This window comes from Grampus griseus, assembly GCF_964374135.1.
Source record: "Grampus griseus genome assembly, chromosome: 11".
In the NCBI taxonomy this organism is placed as follows: domain Eukaryota; kingdom Metazoa; phylum Chordata; class Mammalia; order Artiodactyla; family Delphinidae; genus Grampus; species Grampus griseus.
This window is the reverse complement of record NC_139005.1, coordinates 65,437,871-65,460,594: the sequence shown is the minus strand read 5'-3', so window position 1 is coordinate 65,460,594 and position 22,724 is coordinate 65,437,871. Positions and strand designations below refer to the sequence as shown.

Below are 22,724 nucleotides of genomic sequence, written 5' to 3'. Positions count from 1 at the left end.
TATATTTGTGCACGTATAATATGCACAAAATTAAAAGAATGCATATGCTTGAATCAGCCTAAATTACCTAAAATAATTTTCACTCAAAACAGGAAAAATAATGAGCATATATATCAATTAGAATTTTCAAAATATCTATAGCCAGCCTCTCACTCACTATTAGTCACTAATGACGGCAATGAAGGAAAATTTATCCTTAATTTAGTAAGATTGAGTTTCCACAAGTTTGAATTTGACATATTTACTAACAGTAAAATATTTTCACATACTGGTTCTTATAATCAAAAGTATATGGTCTTAATTAATCTGTGTTTCTCTCCAAAACCCTCATTCCTACAGAGAGAATGGCTATGCAATTTTTCCCCCATAATATTAAAAAAAAAGTACTGTTACGTGTTTTCTAGGGATATAATTCATGCTTGAGAACCACTGAAAGATCTTAGTTGACACCAAAGAAGTGGGGGAAAACATTTCAAAACCAAGCACTCAACATCCTTGATAATTTACCTTATATGGCTTGCCATTGACAAGGGCAGACAGAGCTGAGCGGGGAATTTTGCCAGATCTGGTTTTGGGTAACTGTTTCACAAACACCGCTTTTCGAAAAGCAGCCACGGGGCCAATGCTCTGTCTAACATGTTTCACAATTTCTTCTAAGACTTGTTCCTCTGTTGTATTTATATCTAGGGAGAAAGTTCAGATGGTAAGCTCTGAATTAACTTTAATCATTCAGGGCCCCACCAGTCGGGGAGGAGAAAGACCTCTCACCTTTCTTCAGCACGCAGAGAGCTAACGGGACATGACCCTTCAAAGGGTCTTCCTTGCCAACAACAGCGCAGTCGGCCACAGTGCCATGGGAAAGGACAGACTGTAATTTAAAACAAGCATTCATTTAGAATATCTATACACATATATATGCAATATTTATAATTTCAATTGGGGAAAATAGTACACATCAGATAACTTAAAAACCCATAGCTACCTCTGTGAAAATTACTACCAATTCACCATTCACATCACTAGTACTGAGGTGACTGGTTAGGATCCCCAGGTAGTCTCTCAGTAAAAGCTGACTAAGCAATTAAGACAAACTGCTTAGCTTACCTGGAAAGTAAGGGAATGATTTCTTCATCTCAATTGTTTATTAATGAAGTCTGGGAAACTATGCAGTGATACCACTTGGGAACAAATTGCAATGAGCCTCGGAAAACAGATGGCCTCATGGTGTTTTGGCTTCAGTGCTGGCTACCATGAGGACACCTTCCAGAGGAACCCAAGGCAGCCCCATCAATAAACAGTGATTTGGGACTTTCCTGGCGGTCCAGTGGTTAAGACTCTGCACTTCCGCTGCAGGAGGCACCGATGTGATCCCTGGTTGGGGAACTAAGATCCCACATGCCGCGTGGCACAGCCAATAAGTAAATAAAATAAAATTACAAAAAATAAATGGTGATTTTATTTCCACCTCTGTTGCTGAGCAATGAACAGAGCACACTTCTCTTCTTGAGTGACCACCCATCCAGAGAGGATTTTCCAAGATGTGGAGAAAAGGCTGGACATGGAGTGAAGCCCTGACATCAGATAATCACCACTGTTGACCAACCATTTTCATATTGTTCACCCTAAGCTCTAAATGCCTTAAAGAGCAAAGCAAATTTCTATCTGGAATCACAAGAACTCAGAGAATAGAGTAACCACATGAAATACAGAAGCTTAGGATTAAGAAAAAAAAAATTCTGCTGTGATGGGACTTTTAAAAATGAATGTTCAAAAAGTTCTTTTCTGAGAGATTAATATATATTTCAAGTGACTCCAAACCCCTATGGCTGGAGAAAACAGTGAGCAAACTTGTAACCAAGGGCTAGTTTGGCAGTCCTCATTCTTTCCTCCATGCATTCAGTCAACAAACATTTACTAATACCTCCTATCCTCCAACCTCCTATATTGCAGTAGACTTGGTGGTGAGCAAAAATAAGCTGGGTACTGTCTCGTGCTTACAGTCTAGTAGCAAAGGGTGATGTTAATAAATAATCATGAATATTTAATTACTATGAATGTCTAGATGTAAAGTGGTACAATCTTTGGGGAAATAACATGGATTTCTAAATGAGAAATAGAACCAAAGCAACCAATGTGGCAGAAGAATATGGATCTCAGAGAAGACTCCCCTTAGGAAGTGACTCAGGAAGAGCTCAGGTCTAAAGGGTCTGTATGCAAGGACCCTTGCATACAGGGGCGGGGCAAAAGCCCTGTGGAAGCACGGGGCTTGTACCATTCAAATCTAAAAGGGACCAACGTGGCTGGAAAGCAGAGAGCAAAAGTGAGAATGGTGTAAGAGGAAATGAAGCTACAGAGATAGACAAGGGCTGTGAATGCGAAGGGCTTCCAACTATTTTAGTAGCATTGGAAGGTAATAAAGCACTTTCAGGAGGTAAGGAGGCGATGCAAGATCAGAATGGGTTTTTTAACAGACTTTATTTTTTCAGAATAGTTTTAGATTCACAGCAAAATGGAGCAGCAGAAAGTACGTTGTTCCCATATAACCCCTGCTCCCATTCACACACAGCCTCCGCACCATCAAAATCCCTCACCAGAGCAGTAGAGTTACAACTGCTGAGCCAACACTGACACATCACTCTCACCCCACTCCACAGTTCACGTTAGACTTCACTCTTGGTGTTGTACACTCTATGGGTTTTACAGCACGGATCCATGATTACAGTATTTTACAGAGTAGATTCACTGCCCTAAAAATCCACTGTGCTCTGCCTATTCATCCCTCACCTTCCAATAACTCCTGGCAGCCACGGATCTTTTTTACTGTCTCCACAGTTCTTTTCCAGAATGTTAATATAGTTGGAATCCTACATATGTAGCCTTTACAGATTGGCTACTTTCACTTCAGAGTGGATTTTGAAAAACAAAAACTTACTTTGGTTCATTGTGAAGAATAAATAGAGGATTGTTGAAGGTGGGTGTCATAGTTTACCCAGGGAAACACCCAGAGAGGCTACAATAGTAGACTAAAGTTATAGTAGTGGGTATAAAAAGATTCCAGAGTTTTTAGAGGTAAAATGGACAGAATTTGATGATAAATAGGATATGAAGTAAGAAGTCAAAGGGGTTAAAGATGATTCTGTGGTTTTTGGCTTGAGTAGCTGATTGGATAGTGGTGTCATTTTCTAAGCCAGAAAATGCTGGTGAGGGCTAGGCTTGGGAGGAAACATCATGTATTAAATCTTGGAGATATTCCATTTGAAGTACCTTTCAGACATCCAAGGCAAGGCAATTGGATCTGAGGAGAATCTTAATCTGAAAATGTGTATTTGAATGCCATTAATGTATAGATGACAATGAAAGCTATGCACATGGATGAGATTATCTGGGGAGAAAGCAGTGAGGAGAAAAGGTGAAAGCCTTAAAGAACTCTTAACATCTAAGGACCGTATGAAAAAGGAAAAGCTGACAAACTGCACTGTAAAGGTACAGTCAGAGGGAAGAGAAAAACCAACAAAATCCGGGACATGCCACTAAAAATCCCAAACTTTCTATGGAAAAAAAAAGTAATTCAAGCTGAAAATGAGCTTTCTCTTCTCTGAACTCCTAGAAGACTCAATGAACTGCTAGAATGTTTGGTACAAAGCCAGCGGACTAACTCACACTGCCCCTAATTAAGCATGCAAATCAACATTGCCCCGTATCCTATCCTAGCATCAGCCTTGAAGTATTCAGTTGTGAGGGCTGCCATCGACATAGCTTTTGACTCCTGCAGTGCTCAGAATGGTACGTGATAAATAAATGATTTTTGTACTATATGTTTTATTAACTTCATTGCTGAGGTAAAGGTGTCTACGCCCTCTTTCCTTTAGTTGGTCCTGACTCAAAAGCTTCTGCAAAACACATACTACACAGACCAGACCATACAATACCACCTTCTCTCACTGCTTCAGTGTGAACTCTCAAAATGTTTCCCATTTGTTAAGTTCTTATTTTCTTTTCAGTCTGTATGTTGAGAGTAGAGACACATTTTATTGTCAGAGCTTTGTTTGGGCAGTTAGTCTTGACGGTCACCAGCCCGTGGAAGAGAATAACTTCTCTATAGCAGGTAGGACACAGACTTGGTAGGTTCAATCCTTTAAATCCTATTTAGTATTCCCTTAATGAATAGAGAAAAATACTTTTACCTGGCTTACCAGAGTTTTAATGGTCAAAAGCCCATTTATTAAAGTGTTCACTGGTGCTTCTATACCTGAGTTTTTGAAGTTTTACAGTTTAAATCACTGTAAAAAAAAAAAAAAAATCATACATCTAGATATTTTGCACCTAACCAGTATGACTATAATTTTAACTAAATGGAACAACAAAACTTCTAGTCTGCCATGATTTCACCTTGCTATTTTAACTTCCATCCTTGGTCTCAGTGTTTTTAGAAGTGGATGGGAAAACGCTGACTGGTTTTCTATAAGGGCAGAGAGAGTATTTTAAAATCAGAAGTAAGATATAACACAATTCCTTATAATATCAAAGTTTCCCATTTTTTGCCAACTGAAGATATGATTCTTAAAAATCTGTGAGAAACATGTCATTCTCCAGAATTCCGTGCCATCTGTAAATGAAGTTCATTATAGTGGATAAAACATTATATTATTCTATCAGTGTTAAAAAGATGCCATAAAGGAAGAGAGCCAGCTTTCTGTGTTGGCTCCACAAACAGTATTTGCATGCCAAATAATGATTTCAACAACCGAATTCTGAAAAGGGAAAGCATCAAAATATATCTTGGCAACATATTGGGACAGAAGCCCACCAAATGTCCTATGGGGGGACGGAAATCAAAAGCCACTCGTATATTCCCTCCATATAAAATTCATGAAGTATCTGTGGTTAACTGGCATTCAAGTACCAAAAAAAGTGACACAACTTAAAAGGTAATTGTTTCACCCAAAGTGAGCATATAAATGTTATGGTAACAGGCCTGGCAAGTAACTGTCATTCTTGGTTTCTGCAGTACTGCCATTTTTGTGTAAATTTTATTTGATTTAAATGGTTTTCTGGTTTTAGTGGGCTAAATTATACAGGTTTCTTAATTATGTTTTAAGTATTTTAATTTTAGAAAAAATTAGTTTAAATCAAGCACCCTCGTACAATACACTCTGCAGAGGGAGATTGTCTTTGCTATGGGAAGAGGAGGAATATTGTTTTACCTCCTCTGACAATGGAGTCACCTAGGAAACTGCCAGATTCCACATCTTCATCAATATTCATATCAGTGCCCAGGAAAATATTCAGCAATTTTACAACTATTTACATCCAGTAGTCATTTAATGTTGGGTAGAAATGAAATTGCACGGCATCTTTGTTGAATATGCACTTTATGGAAATATATTCAATCTTGAAGAAATTATTCCTAAAATAGTGAACAAAATAGCTAGCTTGAAAAACAAACAGTGATGCTTTGGTCAGAATAACCTTCGAAAGGGAAAACTGTATGCGAACACTGCCCTAGGCTTTAAATGTAGTATTTTAACACCAGGTTTCCAAGTTTCCAAGGATACTCGTAGGATTATTTAACAAACTAAATCTTAAGCTACAAGTGAAAGAATGAAATCAGGGAGCCCAATTTGTTCCCTGGAGATGTCTCTGCATGAAAAGATCTGCCCACAACAGTGAAAGAGAACTAAGCAGAAGGACCACATTGACTCCTAGTAACTTGAGCTCGCATGACCTGAACTAGCAGATTTAGGACAAATTTTTCTTAAGAATACCTTGAACTTCCACCTAAGTGTCCCAATTGTCCAGCTAGACGGTAGGCTTTCAAAGATTAATCAGCTGTTCAAATAGATTTGGTTATTACTTGATATTTATAGAAGGCCCTCACATGCATTGGGATATGCAAGGATAATGTCCTCTTAAATTTCTAAAAGCCATTGTAGGACTCTATTTTCTTATGTCGAGAACAGAAAAGAACATAGCGTTTCCTGAAATGTCTGTGATGTAGTCATTTTAGTAGAATTTCTGTTTGATTTAGTCTTATGTAAGGTGATAAATTTGTCAAGTGTTACTTTGGGAAACTGAAAAAGCTCAGATATTTTCACTGTATATAAACAGACATTCAGTCTATTTTTATTTTCTATAAATAATATTCCCAATGGATTTAAGACCCTCAAGTCCTATTTCAAAAAATCAAAGTGGAATCCAGCATTCATTATTAAGACTCCCAGAAAAGCATTTAAATATAAAATAAGGTTTGGGCACTTTAGTAAAAGCTGTCATTAATATGAACATTTCATGTACATATTATCAATTTGTTAAACAACTTTACTAAGGAGCTGGGAAAAAGCCGGTAAAAATGTTGGTTTTCAACCCTCTAATAGATTCTAACATGGAGAAGACAACCCAGAATTGAGATATTAATATCCTTATTAGACATAAAAATACAATAAAGAGTTAATCATTTAATTCATATAAAGGGAGACATTCACTTCAAGAAGGCTTAAGGCTGAGAGGTGTCCTGTTACATGCTATGAGCACTCTAAGACCCAGGGACAAAATTCCTGTTAGATGTCATGGATTCTGTTTTAACTGCCTATCTTCTGCCTGCCTCGCTCTGCTGTTACATATAGTGAGAAGCATGTCAGTAGAAACATTAAAGCACAATATATATTTGAATAGGTTGGCACTCTTCATTCTAAAAATAAAAGAGAGCACTAAGAATTTTGACTGATAATAAGAGCTATGCATATGTAATCTCTGTATTTTGATTAGCTGAGTCTGCCAGAAATGGACGTAATCTCCTATAAGCAAGAAATTAAAAGTTCCTGAAGCCAGAACCATCTTTTGTCAACACACCAAAATACATGAAGCATAAATTTCAATTTCAGGTTATCACAAAATTCACAGTCAGTTAAAAACAATATTATAACAGCAGATAAAAGTCACATGTTCCAAAATATTTTATAAAATTATTTCCTTTTACTCAAATAATATCACATTGACTGTCACTAAGAAAGAAAAGCCTACATGACAAGAAGTGTTAAGTGTTAATTTTGGGCTGAAGTTAAGTACAACCTTTTGAGAAAGTGACCATTTTTTTAATTAGAGAAAGGGGAACTATGATTGTGCATACTCTCATCCTACTGCATTATCAGTCATACTGCTTTAAGCATTTTCTTTAATTTAAACTGCAGTTTGCCCCATTCCATTCGAAAACTATTCTGGGTTTGGTTCTGGAAAAGATGGAGTAAATACATTCCATCTTATCACTTCCACTAATTGTGATGGAATACTTTGGGCTAAAATTCATACCAGAAGGGCTTCCCTGGTGGTGCAGTGGTTGAGAGTCTGCCTGCCGATGCAGGGGACACGGGTTCGTGCCCCGGTCCAGGAAGATCCCACATGCCATGGAGCGGCTGGGCCCGTGAGCCATGGCCGCTGAGCCTGCGCGTCCGGAGCCTGTGCTCCGCAACGGGAGAGGCCACAACAGTGAGAGGCCCGCGTACCGCAAAAAAAAAAAAAAAAAAAATTCATACCAGAAGACTCTATCAGAACTTGAGAGACAACCTGATGGTGAGTCCCTTGTTTTTTGCTTGTTTAGAAGTTTTTGGTTTTCATTGTTGTTATGGTTTGTTGGTTTGTTGATTTTGCCTCCTATATATTCTGGCCTGGGTTCTATATCAGTCAAAAATGTGGAACTGTCAATAAGTACAGACAGAAAAAGCCCTAAGAAATGCCTGCTGTGTCCACCTAGAGGTCCAGGAAAAGGAGCAGAGGAGCTGGGAAACAGAATCATTTTGATTTTATTGTCCCTACTCCAGATGGACACCAATGAAGAAGCAGTGTCTCTCTTCCTTCCTACAGAGCTGTAACCACCTTGTTGACTCTTCACACCTTTCACCAGGTGAATGCAGCCAAAAAGCTGTGTCCTCTCCCTTCTCCACTATCACTGTGCAGCAGATCCTGGGGATGGAGCACTGGGGACTCCCCCATCTTACACCAAGAGAGCCAGGAAAGATTCAGTACCACTTGTCCTCCCCACCAGCAGCCATCCAGTTCCTGAGAGTTGATCCCTGTTGACTAGCTCTGCCCTATACCAGGCAAGTGCTAACAAAGAGACAGAGTCCCTTCCTCTCCCCAGGGACGCTATGTAGGTAGACCTTGCAGGACTGAACCCCAGCAGGAGTACGGGGAGGCTGAAGCCCTGACTTTATACCGAGAAGAGCAGTAAGGGGGAGTCCTGGGAATCAAAAAGTGAAGAGTAGATTGTAGAGAGAAAGGAGCTAGAAAAAGGGATATTTTAAATCTGAGTATGATGTCCTGAGCCTACTGTAAAGTTGTATGTGCATGAATCCAACCAGAATCAGCATAGCACAGATTTTGAGCACTTAACTTGAGTTTCAGATTGGCCTCTGGGAGAGAGACACAGTGAGATGTACTAGAATAGCACTGTAAAGGCTTTGAAAACAAAATTGACATTGGAACCACAATCCACAGAAAGTGGGTAAGGACGTGTGGTATGATCTTAAATGGCTTGACCATCTGCTAAAATAAACAATCACAAGAACAAAAATCCAGATGATTTTCAAAGGATCCAAAATCTCATAAAGTAATAGTCAAAATATAAAATGCAAAATTACTGGACATGAGAAGAATTAGGAAAACCTAAACACTCCTTTAAAAAAGATAATCAACAAATGCCAAACCCCAATCCAAATATTACAAATATCAGATAAAGATTTTAATGTAGCTATTATATCTGTAGGGGAATAAAACTTTTCCAGATTTCCTCATTGGCCCTATAAAAAACCCTAGCCTCCTGAGACTCTTCAAATACCTTGAGAATTTGATCTATAGCTGTTTGTTTAGTCAATTGCTCTGATATGAAAGGATAATAAAATTTTCTAATTTCCCTGCGTGGGCAAAATGCTTACATCCTAGACTAGATCCCTAGGTTAAACTCATAAGGTGCTGGGGAGACTGGCCCACTCACTATCTTCCTTGGTATTTACATGTCAAAAAGATGAAGGCTTAGAAGTTGGAAACATTTCTAGGTTGTAAAAGTTGAGACACACGGGGCTATCTGCCTCCTGGAGAGATGTTATGTACATATCAAAGAACTGGAGTTTGGATTCAGGCTATTATGTGTCCAAGGAGACCTCTTTCGGAGGGGGAAAGATAGCTGCCTCCTTCCTCTTTATAAGCAGAGAAAAATAATTTTCCTTATTTCTCATCTATGGTGTGGCTGGCTACTTATGTAGGGAAATTTCCCATCGGCTCTTGTTGGGTCACCTAGGGATAAGACCGGGAGTAAGAAAGCAATGACACACTTATTATTAAGAAATCTGTCTTTGACAAAGAATGCCTCATTTGCACATTTAGGATAAAATTAACAAAGATAAATATTAACAACTCCACAGTAACTGTGACCCAGAAAGTATGGGCAAGCACCCTTGGAATGAATGGAGAAGTTCTCAGCAAAGAAATAGAAGCTACAAAAAAAGAACCAAATGACTTAAAAGAAGGGAGAAAATGTAACATGAGGGAAATAAAAAAGAGAAAAGGCAAGAAGGAAACCAATAATAAACTTGGAGACATAAACATATCAATACTTAAGTTAAATGTTAATGGTCTTAAAAACACCAGTTAAAAGATAGAAATTGTAAAACTGGATTAAAATAAGAACAAGACCCAACTATGTTATCTACAAAAAGGCCACAGGAAACATAATGATCTAGATATATTAAAAAGGAAAGGATGAAAAAAAGATAAATGATACAAACACTATTAAAAACATGATTACCACACAAAGCCAACTTCCGATCAGCAAAAATTACTATAAATTAAAAAAAAAATCAATATATTAAACAATAATACATTGCAACTAAGTGAGGTATATCCCAAGCAACGCAAAGCTGGTTCAACAGTTGAAAATTAATTAATGTGATTCACCATAGTAACAGGCTTAAAAAGAAAACCCACACAATCATATCAATAGAAGCAGAAAAAGCATTTGATAAAATTTAACATTCTTTCAAGATAAAAAAAAGAAAAAAGAAAAAACCCCAGCAAATTAGTAGAAGGAAACTTTTAATTCTACTTCTACTATTAATTTCCTTCTACTATTAATAGAAGGAAACTTCCTCATCTGATAAAGGCCATCTACAGAAACATCTACAGGTAACGTCATTCTTAATGGTAAGATATTGAATGCTTTTACCCTAAGATCAGGAACAAGACGAGGGTAACTGCTCTCATCACTCTTACTCAGTATCATAGTGGAGGTTCTGACCAGTTCAAAAAGGCAAGAGAAAGAAAGAAAAAATATTCAGATTGGAAAGCAAGCAATAAAACTACCTCTATTCACAGACAGCATGATTGTCCACACAGGAAATCCCAAGAAATACAAACACACACATACACACACATATACACACAACTCTTAGAACTAATAAATGAATTTAACAAGATCATAAGATACATATCAGTTCATAAAAGTCAATAGCAGTTCTATATCCACTAGCAATGAAAATCTGGAAACCAAAACTAAAAAAAATTCTATTTACAATAGCTCAGAAAACTACTTAGGTATAAATTAAGAAAATATGTTCAGAAATTGGATCATTTGTAGAGACGTGGATGAATCTAGAGACTGCAATACAGAGTGAAGTAAGTCAGAAAGAGAAAAACAAATATCGTATATTAACGCATATATGTGGAACCTAGAAAAATGGTACAGATGAACCGGTTTGCAGAGCAGAAATAGAGACACAGATGTAGAGAACAAACGTATGGACACCAAGGGGGGAAAGCGGCGGCGGGGGTGGGGTGGGGTGGTGGTGGTGAGATGAATTGGGAGATTGGGATTGACATGTATATACTAATATGTATAAAATGGATAACTAATAAGAACCTGCTGTATAAAAAAATAAATTTAAAAAAAAGAAAATATGTTCAGAATCTGCATACTAAAAAGTATAAAATGTCAGTGAAACATATCAAAAAAGACCTAAATAAATGGAAAGACATACAAAGTTCATGAATTGGACAATTCAGTAGAGTCCAGATATCAATTTTTCTCAAATCCATCTATAGATTTAACACAATCCCAGTCAGAATCCATGCAGGATTTATTTTAACTATAGAAAAGCTCATTCTAAAATATATATGGAAAAGTAAAGGAACAGAATATCCACACGATTTTTGAAAAGTGGAGCGATTTCGAAAATAGTGGACACTATTCAACTCTAAGACATTCTATAAAGTATCAAGACAGAATAGTATTGGTGAAAAGGTAAACACACAGATCAATAAAACAAGAGATACTCTAGAAATAGACCCACTCAAATACTGTCAGCTAATTTTTTACAAAGGTGCAAAGGCAATTCAATGGAGAAAGTCCAGTCTTTGCAACATATAACACATGGAAGAATTGGCATACACATTTAAAAAAAAATCCTCAACCTATATCTTGCACTATATACAAAAAAAACCCTCAAAATGTAAATTGATATAAAATGTAAAACTATAAAATTTTAGGTGAAAACAAAGAAGAAAGTATGACCTTGGGTTAGGAAAGAGTTCTTCGATAAACATCATCATCTATAAAAGAAAAAAATGCTGAATTAGACTTCATCAATATGAAACACACTTTTGCTCTATTAAGAGCACTTTTAAGAGGATAGAAAGACCAGTCACAGACAGGAAAAAAATACATATCTTCAAACTGCATATCAAACAAAGGACTTGTGTCCAGAATACCTTAAAAACTCTCAAAACTGAACAATAAGAAAAACAACCCAATTTTTAAAAAGATGGGCAGAAGATTTTAATGACAGAGAAGAACATTGATGGCAAATAAACACAAGAAAAGGTTTCCAACATTTTAGTCATTACAGACAATCAAATTCAAAGCACAATGAGATACCTTTACACATCTATTAGAATGATTTAAATAAAGAACAATGGCAATTCTGAGTACTAATGAAGATGGGAAGAAACAGACCCCCTCACACACTATGGGTGGGAATATAAAATGGCACAGCCGCTCTAGAGAACAGTTTGGTAGTTTCTTATAAGCCTAAACATATACTTAACATGTAACCCAGCAGACTCACTACAGGCATTTATCCTAGAGAAATGAAAACTAACATTTGCACAAAAACCTGAACTTGAATGTATATGGCAGCATTATTTATAACTGCCTCAAACTAGAAGCACTTAAAATATCCTCTAATGGGTAAAGGAAACATAAATGGGTTAGTACATCCACACAGTGGAATGCCGCACAGCAACATAAAAGGACAAATAATCGACATACACACAACTTGAATGGATCTCAAACGCACTTTCCTAAATGAAATAGCCCAGTCTCCAAAGGTTACATACTGTATTACTCCATTTATATGAGATTCTAGAACATAGGAACAAAAAAAAAATTAGTGGTTCCCAGGGGTTAGGAGTGGGGAAGGTCAGAATAAAAAGGTGACATTATGGGGAAATTCTTGGGCAGTGTTGAAATTTTTCTGTATCCTGGTTGTTGGTGATGGCTACAAGAATCTATACTATAAGTAAAAAACTCATAGTATTATACAATAAAAAGGAGGATTTTATTCTATTTTAAGGTAAAAAAAATTGAAAACATTTTAAAATACTCTTCTGGGGACTTTGTGTAATTTACATTGGAAGAAAATTCTCAGGATTTAAGAGTATGATAAAATGTTTAAATCATACACCCAGTAAAGACTATATGTAAACCTGGTTATCAACAGGCGCAAATCAAGAAGCTAGAAGCAATCAGGTAGCAAGGATCAAGAACCAAATGTATATAGACTCTCCCATAAATTACAAATATATGTAAGTGCTTAAAATTCCTCTCTACCACTCAGGCAGGAATCAGGGGAATTTGGAGAACAGGAAAATCCACAGGAGAGAAAGTGAGGTGAGAGAAATACCAGAGTGACCAACCGAGCCTATGCTTCAAAGGAAGGGTCTGGAAATTTTCCAAGTGGAATGACTTAACCTCAATATGGACAACCTCAGTATTGACTTCAGCTCAGTTCTGTCCCTAAACACCACCTGGAATAAAAGACCAATAGTCATCAATACCTCTTCAATGGCACCTGCAGAAATCCTGTGACCTGCAACATTTATCACGTCATCAACTCGAGACATAACATATATATAACCTTCTTCATCCATGTAACCAGCATCCATGGTGTCATAGTATCCCTGAAAATAAGAATAAATAATATCTGATTAGCATATAGTATTAGGTAATGTAATCATTTTTAAGCTTGGTAAAATATAAAATGTGATAGATATAGGTTTACTGTAATCATTTGAATTATTTTCATAACTAGCCTATGGAATTAAATTATTTTTGATTTTGAAAGCCTACTAGAATCTCTCTGCTCCCCTAACAGCCAGGAATAAAAGTGTTCTTATATATGTTCACGTTAAGTGTTTGAACTGAGAGTTGTAGAGCTTATGAACCCAATTTCTTCCTTTTAATGGAGAAATAATAACTCAATATTTCCCGTATACTTTGGTATTGCAAAGTAGTTCTTTGATAGATTTCTTCTTGAATTGTGTTAATTTTTAAAAGCATTAAAGCTCTCTATGAATAATTACAAAATAGACCACTAGTTTGTTAACATAGATTTGGATTGCACTGAAGCTCCAGTGAAATATAGTTAAATAGTAAGTATAAAATTTATTTTTTTTTTTATCGACTCAAGAGTAGCAGTACATCTTCACTGGTCCAGATATCACAATAGAATGAAAAATCAAGAAGAATAAGAAGTAGAAAGAAATAAATATTATTTTCCCTAATGCTTCTGAGTTACATTAATACCTGTATTACAAGCATGGGCTTCAGGACAAATCCAGGTGAGTCACTATTTGTGTTTCTAAATCTTCCTAAGACTCAGTATGCTCATCTATTAAACAGGGTAATGGACCATACCTTATAAGGCTGTGAGAAGCATACATGAGATGGGGCATCTAAGGAGGGCAGACCCTGGCACATCATGAGCCCTGAATAACTGGCAGCTCTTACTGCAATTACTATCAGAGAGTAAAGTAAAGACATGGGCTCTGGAGCCAGAATATATGGGTCCAAATGTCAGCTCTGTTACTTAAACTGGGAGCAAGTTATAGAACCCTTCTGTGCTGTTATTAAGTCCTTAGATGAAAGGGTTCATGTCAGGGTAACAAGACAGAGTATAGATTCACTACATATAGTTTAACCATAAACTATGGTTTATGGGGCTTTGAAGGAGCTTTCAGTGTTAAAGGTGGTCATGCTGAAAACCACGTGCACATATTATGAACCACTGTCAGGTTGTAATTAATCACATCAGTACTCTGGTGATTTGACTGCGGCCCATCAGGCAGATAGATTGGGCTGATTGGAGTCAACTCTACTGACAAATCTTCTCTGCCACAGTCCCTTGGGGCATGTTTAATCTTGGCTACTGAGGTCATTTAACCCTGAGATGTCTTTCTAAAGGAAGCTTTTTAATTCTTGTCATTTGTCTAGTTGATTAGGTTAGCTGTCCTTCACAAATAATAAAGATAGAATGCTAAATAGACTCACCTTTTTTAAAAATGAAATTCTAATCATTCATTCTTTTTTACCCAGTGTAAAATGAGGACCAGGTATCTCTCTCAGGGAAAGAAATAGAAGCGAAGAAACAGCAGAAAGATGATAGTGGGACCCTTTCGCGTATTATCAATTATGTGCTGTTATAAACACAAACCACAGAGTAATAGGTAAATGATAAAACAGAACACAGAAAGATACTGTTTGTTATCCAGAGCACTGGCGGTTAGGCGTTGAGAACACTGTCTCTATCCTGTATCTGTATTATAAAATAAAGAACTCAGAGGACACTCAGGAAAGAATGTCAGTAATAGCTAAAGGGATTTAAAAAAATACAACTTCTGGCAAACAGAACAAATTTTGCTCACATAACCGGGGGAGAGGAGGTAAAGAGGTTCTAACGACAGTGTCCAGTTCTGATCAGATGTTCTCAGTCTGTGCAGAGGAATCCAATGTGAGAAATCATACAGAAAGTCCCCAGAAGTTTTAATTTAACAAAACCTTTCTTGATATGAAAGGCTGTTACGTTTCAGAAAAAGCTGCTAAGAGAAACAGAGAAATTTCTACGTCCAGAGATTGATAAAAAATATTAAAATGACTTATTTAGACATTTGAGGTTTGGGCATTCTTATCCCTGAGATCTGGAAACTGGTCCAAATAACCTTTAAAAGTTGCTTTGTGATCCATGATTCTAAAAGCCAGCCACTCAATTTAATAGGCAAGAACTATAGAGAAGTGTGTAAGATGATTTTTTAAAAAAAGTACAATAAAGTTCTTACAGGAAATTTTTCAAAGTATAAATGCTTGAATGCCTCCTGATTCTTCCAGAGTCCTGAAAAAGCTCCAGGTGGTAATGGCAACCTTATATAAAAACAGAGCAGTGAGAATTATGATGAAAATGGTAATAAAGACAGATTGATTAGAACTAACAGTTTTTCACTGTGATGGACAATTACAATTCAAATCCCACATTGAATTGTAACCCCTGAATCCACTGGACAGATCATGTCTAACTGAGGCTGAAGTGGTTGACCATGACATAGCAAAGTCACGAAGGGATGACTGTGGTTCCTGGGAAGGGCACAAAAGGCACACACATCTGGCATTCAAATAGTTATTAGCATCAATCATTGTTTCAGTAAGAAGCATAACATCTGCAAAAAGGAACCAAAAATGCATCACTGAATGCATTACTTTTTGAGAGAAATATCCTTCCACCATAGGCAAATAAATCTATTTTTTTGAAGTATCAAGGTGCTAACTGCCACCTTTGCCAGTCTCTTTGTGATAAGATATTCCAATTAAACATCCCACAAACAGTCTTTATCTTCACAATCAATGTGCCTCCCCACTCTGAGAATTCCCTCTCACTCTTCTCTCTTCTGTTCTTTCTTTTCATGAGCATCCAGACCTATGAGATTTCTCACACCTATGAACACATGAAGATAGGTGAGCATATAAAGTAGAAGGTAGCGTATATCTGTTCTTTTCAATCAATTTCCTCTTATATTTCTTTCATTCCTCCATAGTATGAAACAGGTGTTATACACACAATAAGGGCTTAATCTTTATCTATCACCCATCTGTCTGTCTATCTTTTTTTTTTTTTTTTTTTTTTTTTTGCGGTATGCGGGCCTCTCACCGCTGTGGCCTCTCCCGTTGCGGAGCACAGGCTCCGGACGCGCAGGCTCAGCGGCCATGGCTCACAGGCGCAGCCGCTCCGCGGCATGTGGGATCTTCCCGGACCGGGGCATGAACCCGCGTCCCGTGCATTGGCAGGCGGACTCTCAACCACTGCGCCACCAGGGAAGCCCTGTCTGTCTATCTTTATGTAAACAAATGAATTCTCATATCGGTTCCCTGTAGGAAATATTACCTAACGAAAATAACCGCTCAGTGTATTTTCAGGAAACTTTTTAGATGCTTTATAGTTTGGAAATTTAGATACTGTAAAACTTAAAGATTTTCAAAACCCTACCCTCCTGTACTCACAAAAAACACCAAGTGAAGTGGTGACTTCACAGTGCAGATGTGAGAAAATGGAAAATGAAGTAGACATGGTTACTGCCAACATGAGGCAACATCACACGCCTTCTACCCCAATATTAGACTTCTGAGACACTGAACTGTATTCTCACATTCTGTCAGGCAGAAAATGCTGTTACCAGTGGGATCAGCTGCCCAGCTGGGATTGCCCATTGCCTCTATGTCTGGCCTACCCATAGGTCCTCCCTTGCTAGGTCTTCTTTTTGTAATATTTTAAGATGGAGGAAAAAAGGCTACATCAGCGTTTCTGGACCTCCCGTAATTTCATAAAATGCATGCGAAAGCATTTTGTAACCTGAAAAAAAACCCCAAAACTACAGAGATGCTGCTATATTGTTGCTGTTGCTGTTGTTACTGTTACTGTTCATCACTAAACCTGCAGGAAGGCAGCAAGCTGAAGCAGATGATCCCTTCAGGTCCTTCTACCTGATTTTTCTATGTTAACCTTTCGAATGAACCTTGTATATAATTTCACTTTACCTGTTTAATTGTTAATATTTTTATAACAAGTGTAAAAATCATCATTACACATTGAAATACAATGTGAATATGGCAACCACTAAAAATCATTTATTTAGCAGCATTTACAGGATGCTGAGGGTAAACAAATGAAGAGGACGTTAAGAAGAAATGACAACTCAAAAGCCAACATGGGCCACAAGAGGAAACATTAATGAGTGAAGCCTACTATACTCAAAATATACAACTAGAACAATAAACCTGACAGAGATGCATTCCGCTTGCATATTAAGTAAGAAATAATTTTCAGTTGTTCCCCAAAAATGTACCACAATATATAGTACTTTCTGTGTTTCATGGGGATATTCTTTTAACAGACGCTTGGATATAAGAAAATACCTCCCTACAATAAGAATAAAAAGGCAACTGTGATAATAAATGGCAACTAACATTCAGGCTGTACTGGGGACAACAGAGAGTGGTGCGGTCTGAGATAAGTTTGAATGTACACACCAGGTCGAGTGGCAGCAGTTGTTCCTTAGCTCCACAGATACACAAACACACAGATATCCTGATCCAAATCCGTAAACACAAAACACTGCCCATACGAAGAACAATGCACATAGAAGGGCATATTGTTAAAGCAGTGTGTCATCCGTTTTATCTACCCCAAAGCTAAGACTTTGGTTCACCGGCAACCACGTACCGCCTCTTCACAGCAGAGACTTCTGGGTGTTTGCAATAATAATCCAAATGAGTTAGTACTTAGTGTATTGAATGTGAGCTGAGTTTCCTGGTGGCCTAGAATGTATCTAATTCAGTGTGTGCACGTGAGACCAAGAGTTTAGCATTTTCCGGTAAGGGTGTTACTGGAGAGAAAAGGAAATCTTACACTTCCCAGAAGTTGGTTAAGTTTGCAATCTCCATTCTTAAAAGAAGATGGCCTGATAACCTGTGTTTTCTCTTCCTGAAAAAAATTTGGTACTAGCAATTAGTAACATATAGATTATATTCTTGTAATTCATTAAAGCCTAGAGGATTACAAGTAGAGGTAGCCATCCTCCAAAATAAATAAACAAATAAATAATAAGCTTTAAGGATACCAGCTTTCTCAGCTGTTGCACAAAAACTTTAAATATTTGCATAAATCTTCTGAAGAACAGGGACCGTAGGGATATTTATATCATGTGTGAGAAAGGTCTTCATAAGTTTGGATATACCTATAGACCTTGGGAATTAAGTATAACATAGCAAGCATATATCCAGGAAGAGATTACAGAATAGGAAGGAGAAATCCAAGGCCAAACACAGTATTAAAGAGGGACCAAGGAAAAAAAGACCATGAACAAAAATAACCAAATCACAACTGTACGAGAACCAGGATAGTATGTGAGGGGCCTCCAGAGCAGAGTTTTAATAATGACTGAGCGTTCAACAAGGTGAAGTGAAGTGCAAATTCTGTTTGAAAGTGGATTCAACAGAGGTCATGGAACTTAGTGACTGAGATGCTGTGAATCTCCCCCAGGATCGCCATTTCTGCAGAGTGGAGCTGAAAGAACTGGAGTGATCAAGGAGTAAGCAGGAAAGTAAGTGCAGGCAGTAAGGTTAGACTATACTTTTTAAAAGTTTGCAGGTGACTGGAAGGAGAGATGTAAGTCAGGGTTTAATGCAGAGAGGCAGGCTGATTTAGGATGGGGAAAAGTTGGGCAGAGTAGCCAATGGAGAGAGGGTGGAGATTTGAGAGTTAGAGAAGAAAACACCAGAAGAATTATTTGATCATCTAATTTATTTATTCATTCATGTATGCATGCATTAACTCATGCATTTTCTTTATTCAGTCAAGTATTTGTTGAGTGCTTGGTATTCCTAAATCACTGTGTTAGACATTAATGGAAAGAATATATAAACTATTATCTGAGATGCGTGGAGATCCTGGAATATTGTGTATTTACAAGAAATTTAGTAATTTTTAGAATACATATAGGGAGAAAGACTGTAATGAATGATGTCTATCCCATTAAATTAATGACATAACATCAAAATGTAAACATTTAAGATATTTGTCAGGCAAGTTTTACAGCAGATGGTTAAATCCTATACTGACAGGAACTCTTGGAAGGGAAGTTTTTATCACCAGCCAAGGTATGGACCTGCTGCAAATGGCATATGTGTCTGGTCCCAAGTCATTTTAGAGATGCCCCTAGAAAACATCTTCATTATCCCCAAGTCTAACTGAGGAACAGGCTGGAAAGCAAGATATGAAATTACGATTGGTAATTAGTAGTATAAAATAAGAGAACGCTATCCATTCTTCACTAATAAAGCCCGGTGTCTAAAAATTCAGATGTTATTTCAAAATTGAAAAGAGACTCTAAAGAAGGTACCTTGGAAAATGCCATTTATTGGTCCTGAAGAAAAGCAGAAAAGAAAAGGGAGTTCCAGAATTGGAAGTGTGTACATATATAATTGCTTTATATATATATATATATATATATATATACACACACACACACACACACACACACACACATATGTACTTCATATATATATGAAGTAAAACATGTGAGAAGAGAAGCAATAATCTCCAGAAAGAAGTTAAGTGTATATGAAATAGAGCAGAATTTTTTTGCAGTATTTGAAATTAATGCTTTTCTTGTTGCTAACCTAATGATAATGATTATTCAACATTAAATGCAGGTTTTCCTTCTGGAATAGCGAGTGCATTGGGGCTCTATTTCTAAAGTTCTAGAAAAAAATACTTTTTTTTCTGTAGTTACAATAACATAAAAATTCACATAAAACATAAATAACATAAAAATTGGACTGGCAGAAGGAAGGAAATTTTCTGAAAATACTAAGAAATATGTCGGGAAATGCCTATCCTCATCCTTCAAATGCAAGATCAAATGTTACCACCCTGTGATACCTTTCCTAACTCTTCCCAAACAGAGTGAAAAGGTGAGTTTTGTTACAAACTATCCAATTGTGAATGAGGAGTTCCTCTTAGAGAAAACCCTTTCCAAAGAGAACATTCTTAAGCTGTAAGAGAAATAACTGAGGCAGCAGTAATGTGTGTGTGTGTGTGTATGTGTGTGTGTGTGTGTGTGTGTGTGTGTGTGTGTTGAGGGGGAGGTATCATAGAGAAATCCTTAAATAGCTAATGAAGGAAGAGAATGTCCATCACTGTAGAAGGTAAACATCCCTGACCAATCTGAAATAAATAAAACTCCTAGATGCCTCCAATCCCAGATAAAGGACAGTCTGTACTCACTGCTCCATCAGGAATAGCCATTTGCAACACAAATACTGTAAATTGAAGACAAAACTCCTGTTCCCTAGAGAATTCTGGAGTTAGACCCCAACTTTGCACTCCCAGTATTTCCTACAGGGTCTTTAGGCTTTACTTGTGATTTTCCTATGAAGCTGCTTTTCATCTCCCCAGAAGAGACTGATTAGGCCATAATTTCTTTCTCTCTGGGCAGACAAACAACTGGGTTAGAAATCTGAGTTCTAGCTGTGTAACTGCTAATGATGTTCAGATTCCCATGTCGAAAATGAGATAATATCTGTCCCACTGCCTACCGCACAGTGTTGTTGTAAGACTAATAAAAGATCATACTAAAATCTGCAGAGGAGATTTAGAAAGGAATGGGATTACAATTACACGACATCCTTGGTTTATTCAAAGGATACACTGGTGAAGGAAAGCCGTACTGATCCTCTCCCAAACAGCAGCACAGTAAGTGACCAAATCACTCCTGCAAAACTATAAGGATGTGAACAAACATCATTAAGGACCAAGTGTTCAATATCTGGAGGCCGAGAAATCGGCAGGCACCAGAGTAAAAGCCACTTAGACAAGGCCATCCAGCTCCCTGGCATCCCATCACTGCCTGCAGGGCACAGGCCAGTGGGACAGAGCAGGAGGCAGACAAGCTGCACTTCCAATAGCAACAACCGTGTCTGGTCAGAGAAAAATGTGTACCCACGAATCAGGAAGAGTCAGAGACCTATGGCTTTAATAACAGTGAGCACTGTGGTACTGAGGAAGGCATTGCAGTTAACCTTTTCTCTCATGCCCTGCACGGTGTTGCCTGGAAATCACTGACTCATATTTCTGCACTTTGAAGCTCTGGTTGCAATTACAGAAGCACCTTCTAAAATTCATGAACATTTTGTATTCATAGCAATTCAGGTATCATAACTTTCCCACAAAATTAAGTGCCTGGAGTTAAGTTTCAAAATCAGAAGAATTTTCTACCATGCAGGCATACAGTTTGCTCTTGTACTAGAAAGATAAATCCTTTGAAAGCAAGTAATCTACAAGAACTGCAAGATTCATGTTTATTACATCCTAGGGTCTACAGTAGTTTAGGAATCACTTAAATGTCTACCTTCTAGTTTAGGGATCCCCAGAGGAGCAAAACAGAGATTTCTAGAAAGCCTTAACAAAGGAGTTAAAAGAGCTGAAATGGATCAAGAGGTTTTTTCAAAATTACCACATATCATTATTTCTGGTTTGGGGATGAGTCATCTTAATATGATAAAATGAATCATTATGCTTAGTACCTTGCAAAACTTAGAAATATGATTATAGCTTCAGATTTTAAAGAAACTGCCAGAGAAAGATAATTTCAAATGATACACTATTTACAACAGATTTTACAGTGAAACAAGAAGCTATAACTGTATTTACAAAAAATAAATTTGGGGGCTTCCCTGGTGGCGCAGTGGTTGAGAGTCCACCTGCCGATGCAGGGGACACGGGTTTGTGCCCCGGTCCGGGAAGATCCCACATGCCGCGTAGCGGCTGCGCCCGTGAGCTATGGCCGCTGAGCCTGCGCGTCCGGAGCCTGTGCCCCGCAAAGGGAGAGGCCAGAACAGTGAGAGGCCCGCGTACCGCAAAAAAAATATAAATAAATAAATAAAAATTTGGGATTAAAACAGTGAGATGTAATTTTTTACTGACTTACTTTAATGTAGTTTGAACCCCATACATTTCAAATATTCTATGCAGCTTTTTCTCTCTATTCTTTCTAATCACTACAGGTATAATTAGTGAACATAAGTAGCATTAGGGAATATTTTTCTTTCAAAGAATATTCCACTTAATTATTATACAAGTAATAAAGAAAAGCATGGGCATGAATAATGGAGAAGAATGGACATCTATCTCTGGCTGGCGGTCTCTCCCCACAGTAGCTTTTAATGCCATATCTGTTTTAAGCCTCTTAGGGACAGAGTCTTTTTTTTTTTTTTTTTTTTTTTTGTGGTACGCGGGCCTCTCACTGTTGTGGTCTCTCCCATTGCGGAGCACAGGCTCCGGGCGCACAGGCTCAGAGGCCATGGCTCATGGGCCCAGCCGCTCCGCGGCATGTGGGATCTTTCCAGACCGGGGCACGAACCCGTGTCCCCTGCATTGGCAGGCGGACTCTCAACCACTGCGCCACAAGGGAAGCCCGGGACAGAGACATTCTTATTATTGATGGCCTCACCTCATATCCATGCAAAGATAGTATAATATAGCAATACACCATATAAACTAGAACTTTTTCTGAAAAAGAAAAGGTTATATTTTTGCTTTTGAAATCATACGGCAAGAAGCCACACCTATAGTTTA

General features: G+C 37.6%; 1 protein-coding gene across 4 annotated transcripts in view; it reads right to left on the bottom strand.

The window, feature by feature from the left end:
* Positions 1-22,724, bottom strand: part of ACSS3 (acyl-CoA synthetase short chain family member 3) — a 144,006-nt gene that overhangs the window by 2,468 nt on the left and 118,814 nt on the right. For 3 of the 4 annotated variants that reach the window (XM_082665176.1, XM_082665175.1, XM_082665177.1), the window contains 4 exons: positions 15,379-15,460; positions 13,102-13,224; positions 769-868; positions 508-683 (listed from right to left, as the gene is read on the bottom strand). In XM_082665176.1, coding sequence (XP_082521302.1) covers positions 508-683; positions 769-868; positions 13,102-13,224; positions 15,379-15,460 — 481 coding nt within the window. Of the gene's footprint in view, positions 1-507; positions 684-768; positions 869-13,101; positions 13,225-14,593; positions 15,461-22,724 lie in introns of those variants that run through there. The other variant, XR_014297403.1, reaches the window with a different exon arrangement.